The 6,643-nt window shown below is 37.4% G+C and overlaps 1 protein-coding gene across 2 annotated transcripts; it reads left to right on the top strand.

The window, feature by feature from the left end:
- The first annotated feature begins 3,377 nt into the window (after positions 1-3,377).
- Positions 3,378-6,536, top strand: LOC116265885 (peroxygenase-like). Of its 2 annotated transcripts, XM_031646858.2 has the most exons (6): positions 3,378-3,480; positions 3,622-3,771; positions 3,885-3,970; positions 5,139-5,239; positions 5,787-5,906; positions 6,097-6,536. In XM_031646858.2, exons 1-6 carry the CDS (start codon positions 3,378-3,380, stop codon positions 6,242-6,244), a joined length of 708 nt encoding a protein of 235 aa, XP_031502718.1. In that variant the 3' UTR covers positions 6,245-6,536. The 2 variants fall into 2 exon arrangements, with proteins under 2 accessions (XP_031502718.1, XP_031502719.1); XM_031646859.2 differs by lacking the exon at positions 5,787-5,906 and having other exon boundaries at positions 5,139-5,233.
- Positions 6,537-6,643: the final 107 nt, after the last annotated feature.

Here is a 6,643-nt window from a genome sequence, read left to right as displayed (position 1 = left end):
ATTGATTCATTGTGATATTTGGGGAGCTTATAATGCGCCTTCACTATCTAGCGCTCATTATTTTCTCACTGTTGTGGACGATTTTTCATGTTGCACGTGAGTTTTTCTCGTGCATTACAAATCTAAAGTATATTTTTATATTCAAAAATTTATCAATCTAATAGAAAATCAATTTCAAACCTCCATTAAAAAAAATCTGCAGTGATAATGGAGCTGAATTTTTTTCGGCAAATATGAAAATTTTTTTACATCATAAGGGCATCGAGCGTCAAAATTCTTGCGTCAAAATTCTTGCGTCGCCACTCCTCAACAAAATGGAGTGGTTGTATGCAAACACAAAGATCTCTTAAATATTGCTTGTGCACTTCGTTTTCAAGCATGTTTGCCTATAAAATTTTGGGGAGAATATGTTTTAACTGCTGCTTATTTACTCAATCATTTGTCTACTCATCCTTTACAAGAAAAAACCCCTTATGAAGTTTTTTATGGACAAACTCCCAAATATGATCATATTCGTGTTTTTGGTTGCTTGTGTTATGCTTATAACATTGGCAAAACTCATAAATTTGACTCACAATCACTTAAATGTGTCTTTGTCCGATACCTTTTTGGTCAAACTGCCTATAAACTCTATGATCTTGATACTCATGAAATTTTCACTAGTCAAGATGTTAAGTTTATGGAAAACATATTTCCTTTTCAAAACTACAAAGACTAAGATAGTGGCGTTGTTATACCTCTACCATCTCAATAATCATTTGAATATGAATTCCAACCTCACCCTACCAGCCCACAACAACCTACTCCACCTCAATCACCTACACCAACACCTTCACCACTGGCACCAATCCCACCATCGGATCACCACCAATCTCACATCGTTGACACTATTACCCCCTACCTTAAATCATATGACACTCAATTGCGGCAATCAACTAGACGGCGTGTTCCACCTGCACACCTTAAAGATTATCAATGTCATTCCATCACTTAGTCTACATATTCTGAATCGACGTTGGCACATATGCAACCTAAAGGAACCAGGAACCCCATGAGCCACTACCTTTATTTACAACAAGCTTTTCTTACATTTATTTTCAATCACCATGAGCCATCAACCTTATAAGAGGCAATGCAATATCAAGAATGGAGAACGCTATGACTACTGAAATTTGGGCACTAGAAGCCAACTCAACTTGGAATGTCATTTCTCTCCCACCAGGAAAACACCTTATTGGTTGCCGATGAGTATATAAAATTAAATATCATGCCAATGGTACCATTGAGCGTCATAAGGCTCGCATCGTTGTTAAAGGGTATACTCAAACTGAAGGCATTGATTAAACAAAGACATTTTCTCTAGTTGCTAAAATCACCATCATTTGATATCTTTTATCAGTTGCAGCCATCAAAAGTTTGAGTCTTTTTCAAATTGATGTCAACAATGTCTTCCTCTATGGTGATCTACATGAATACATGACACTCCCTCTCGGGTTTACCCGACAGGGAGAGAACAAAGTGTGTCGGCTAAACAAATCCTTATATGGTCTCAAACAGTCATCTCACAATTGGTTTTTCAAATTATCAGAGACCCTCAAATACCTTGGCTTCTCTCAATCTAAGGTTGATTATTCCTTGTTTTTCAATATCAATAAACAAAGCAGTATTTTCATCATTGTGTATATTGATGACATAATCATTGCAGGAGACAATCGTGATGCCATCGAGAAACTGAAAGTCATCTCAATAAAAAATTTCAATTGAAAGATTTGGGAGAATTAAAATATTTTTTTGGCATTAAAGTAACTCGATCCAAGAAAGGGATTTTTTTATCCCAAAAGAAATATATGCTGAACATCTTACATGAAGCCGCATACAGTGGTGCCAAACCTAGTGACACACCCATGGAGCAACATTTAAAGTTGGATGATGAAAAATAACAACTATTACAAGATCTTACGTTTTTTAAGAAAATAATTGGTCGTTTGGTCTATCTAATCATTACACGACCTGATATTTTGCACAGCGTTACATGTTGAGTCAGTTCATGTCACAGCCAAGAACAACACACTTAGAGATGGCCTTCAAGATCCTTTGTTACATCAAATCTATAATGAGTTATGGGGTTCTGTTGTCATCCCACAGTGACATGATAATCAAAGCCTTTTATGATTCAGATTGAGCATCTTGCCCAATGACAAAAAGATCCACTTTAACTCTTTACATTTTTATTGGAGAAAGTCAAATATCTTGAAAAGTTAAGAAACACAATTGTCTCAAGATCTTCAGCGAAAGCCGAATATAAAACGATGACATTGATCTATTGCGAGATGACTTGGATAAGGTACATTCTTAATGATATTGGAGTTATTCACCACCAACCAATGGAATTGCATCGTGACAATCAAGTTGCAATATACATTTCTACAAATTCGGTGTTTCATGAAAGAACTAAACATATTGAAATTGACTCTCCTATTGTTTGAGAGAAGATTAAAAAAGAAAATTTGTACCAATCAAATAGACACAAAAAATCAAATTGCAAACATATTTACTAAGGTGTTGGGAAAGGACTCATTCGTAAAATTTAGATGCAAATTGAGTCTCGTCGATCCTGAACACCAACTTGAGGGGAGTGTTAGTAACGATCACACCAATTTAGAAGGATAAAATATTGGACGTTGCAGATTTGAAAATGACATGAAATTAGAAATGATAAGCTTAATTTTGTTATGATGTTGTACTATCACAAAATCAAGCATATGAACGTTGCTGGTTTCTATCTATGAATTCTATATATATTACCTTGTAAATCATTCATGTGAATATAAAAAAAAATACCTTTTGTCATTTTTTATTCCTCCCATGGTCCCTATTCTTCTTGTTACGTTTTTATCGATTACACGGCAAAGTCATCAGGTGAAAAGGAAAAGAAGGCCGCCATAGTTGGCAAGATTTAATCACGTTGGTCGTCAGATTTGTGTCCCGCCATTGAAAATCCTCCAGCCCCTGCTCTACTCTTTGCTCTGCTTTTCATGTTTAATTTTTCACTGGCAATACTTGACCATTTCGGTCAGACCTAAGCCTGGCGGTGGTGCTGTCGCTTGGTCTTCTGCATTCTTCAGTTCTACGTGTTGCTTGGCTACCTTCGCCTTGGTCTTCTGCCTTCTTCACATCTACGTGTTGCTTGCCTACCTCGCTTTCGATACGTGTTCTTCTACGTGTCGCCTTCTCTTTCCGGAGCTCTCACCTCTATTAAGAGCCTCGCTCATGAGGTCTCAGCATCCCATTTCATCTCAATCTCATTTGTTCTCACTAAGTTTGAAGGCCGTCTGTTGCTTTGTGCTCAATAGAAAAAGACCAGCGGAGAGAAAGACATGGCTGCTCCGGCCGACCCTCTATCGACGGTGGCTCGCAGAGCGCCGCTCACGGCAGAGAGAAGGGTCCGGACCGACTTGGACGACGCTATTCCTAAGCCATGTATGTATCTTCTACCCACTTACGTGCTTGGTTGGGGTGCATTGTGTTGTAGTGCTTAGATTCAAAGAGGTTGCAGCTGATCACATTCAGTATTTGGCTTCCTTTCTTTGTCTCTGCATGTTTTGTTTTGTTCTTGAGAAGACGTGGCTAGAGCTCTGGCAGCGGTGGACGCTGAGCATAAGAACGGGTCGCCGGGGCACCAGCATCACGACCTTAGTGTTCTGCAGCAGCATGTCGCCTTCTTCGACAGGGATGGGGACGGCATCATCTACCCGTGGGAGACCTACTCAGGTTCTTGTTCATTTTATTGCTTTTCTGGCTTTCTTCGTGTTCTTATATATGTGTGTAAGGTTGATAGTCTGAGAAATTAAATAATACGGCGTGATTTGATGATGGTGTTTCAGGGTTTAGAGCAGTTGGGTTCAATATCATTATGTCGCTTATTTCAGCTGTGGTCATACACCTTGGCTTAAGCTATCAGACTCTCCCGGTACTCTCTCTCTCTCTCTCTCTCTCTCATATATATAGATATATATATATATATATATATATATATATATATATATATATATATATATATATATATATATATATATTATATATATATATATATATATATATATATATATATAGTGTGTGTGTGTGTGTGTGATTTGTTGAAGAGGTTCAAGCCATGAACTTGCAGAATCTCCTGGAGTGTTGGCTTTTTAATGGGTCCATATTTTGAATAAAGAAAACCGATATTATCTATGGCTATTGAATTATAAGAACTGATATTGACGATACTTTTATTCGTTTTTTGCAAAAATGAGACCGTGGCTGAGGTGTAGTACATGGTTAATATTGTAAGTGTGAATGTGATCTCTATGGTTAAACGTTTGTATGAATACACAAGATGATGGACATGGTTACTGCTGTAAATGTGATTTACATGATTAGTCTTGCTCAATTATCATGAATATATGGGTTTGAATTTAAGTCCCCTGAATGTTTTACACGTTAGCCATTACAAAAGGTATTGTCTGTAATGAGAAGACGATCCTACGTTGTTAGATGTGTTAAAAAGTTCCAATTTTGTAGGAACGTCGTTTGAAAGATCCACAATTCTAACTCTTCTAGTCCATTAGTCACAAATCATGTTACAGTCGCCAATTAGAAAGTTCAAAAAGTTCAACTCATGTGGTGAAACTTTTCTATGACAGATATCGTGATTTGACTCATTTTCGATGTTTTTGGATCTCTTACAAAAATAAAAGAAATATGAAGAAAAAGATTGCATTTACTAACAGTATCAAACGATTTCATTTCCGATACTGTTACCTGCACCAACAAGATTTGCAATATTAGCAAACATGAAATGCATTTATCATTTATTTTTTCATTTAACATGGTGGCTTCCAATACGTCTTCTTACTCAGCTACTGTCAGATCTATTTTCCCTCTCCAAAATAGTTTTTCTGGTCGAAGTTAGCTGTCATCTTCCTTTGTGAAGGAGTTAAATTTGTTAAGAGAATGTCTTCTTTAGGTTTCTCTAGATTCGTCCATCTTTATGAATAAGGGAATTTATGTGCTATTAGGCATTACGCAAGTAGTGCATACGCGTGCTCGTGAGATTGTATGAAAATGGTGATCCTTTCTTTTGGCAATTGCTTTTGCAGGGATGGCTCCCTTCTCCCTTCTTTCCCATATATATTCACAACATCCACAAAGCTAAGCATGGCAGTGATTCTGGAACTTATGATACAGAGGGAAGGTATGCGTCTCTAATTACAAGTTTTGTGATTGTTATGCACATAACTTAATCAATCAACTTATAATGCCATGGTAGATGTTCAGATGATCAAGCTGTTCTATTTTCACAACTGTGTTTCTTTACTTTTTTTTTCAACCCACTTGGGTTGAATGTGAAGGATGTTTAATTGCAGCACAACATCGAATTAACACTTGACAGAAGTAAAAATTTTTTTGCCTTTTCTCAGTTCGCCACGTAAATGTTTTTCGGCGTGTCTGACATCATTTATCATCTAACGAAACTGTTTGAGTTTTGAGATGCTAAACTCTATGAGCTTTTACTGACGTTGATCTTCAAGTATACGATGCCTTAATGTAAATGGTATTAGTTCCTTAACCTGCTTAGCAGCAGTTGCTCTGTGTGGCTTCAAATGCAAGAAGAAGATTTCTGTGTCTTTTCGGTGCAATTGCATAGCTAGTATTTCTTATATGAAGATGACAAACTCCAGACAGATTCTTTCAATTGGAAGAACGATTCTCAAAGAAAAAAAAATCCTGTGTTTTTGCAGGTATAGTCCAGCAAACTTTGAGAACATTTTTAGCAAATATGCTCGTACAAAGTCGGATGCTCTCACATTCACAGAGCTCTGGCAGATGACTGAAGGCAATCGAGTGGCCATGGACCCATTTGGCTGGTACTTATTATTTTTCCTTGTGATCCTTGTGAGCAACACATTGTGCATATCTATATCATGTATTTACTTGTTTTTGCTACTCAAGATTGCAAGATAACGAATGAACTGTAATACCCATTCTTTTTCAGTCATTTGACCATTTTTCTCATTGATGGTAACTTGTTTTATTGCACAATTTATGGTAATCAAGGATCTCAAGCAAGCTGGAGTGGATAATACTGTACATTCTGGCGAGGGACCGGCAAGGTTTCTTACCGAAGGAAGCGATAAGAGCATCTGTGGATGGCAGTTTGTTCGAGTACCTGTCCAAACAGGAGTCTCATGTCAAAGGAACTTAGTCAAGGATGACAAGGATTGAGCTTTAGCTGTTCCCAGAAAGTTGTCTAGGTATTCAGAAGTAGGCCTTGGACCAAGTTCCATGTCCTGTCATGTAAAGAAAGTTGGGAGTGTGTGAATGTTTGTGTCAGTGCATTTTAGTTATCAACTGCTGCTGCTCATAAATCTCATATAAGCTTTCGCGATTTCCACATATTCGGTTCATGTGGCTTCTTCAAGGTTGTGATCTTGTTCACATTATACTTGTTTGCCTCGTGTGTTTCTTCAAGCTTATGTCTTTTTTCAAACCCGGAACACGTTTCCTCCTCTGGGTTCTTCTATGTTTTCGTTCTTGCATACTTGCTTTCATGTACACAGATTTTGGCTTTGTCCAGTTCATGTAGCTTCCACAAGTTTATTCC

The sequence above is a fragment of the Nymphaea colorata genome, chromosome 12, assembly GCF_008831285.2.
Source record: "Nymphaea colorata isolate Beijing-Zhang1983 chromosome 12, ASM883128v2, whole genome shotgun sequence".
In the NCBI taxonomy this organism is placed as follows: Eukaryota; Viridiplantae; Streptophyta; class Magnoliopsida; order Nymphaeales; family Nymphaeaceae; genus Nymphaea; species Nymphaea colorata.
The sequence above is the reverse complement of the archived record's forward strand: the minus strand, read 5'-3'. Positions and strand labels throughout refer to the sequence as shown.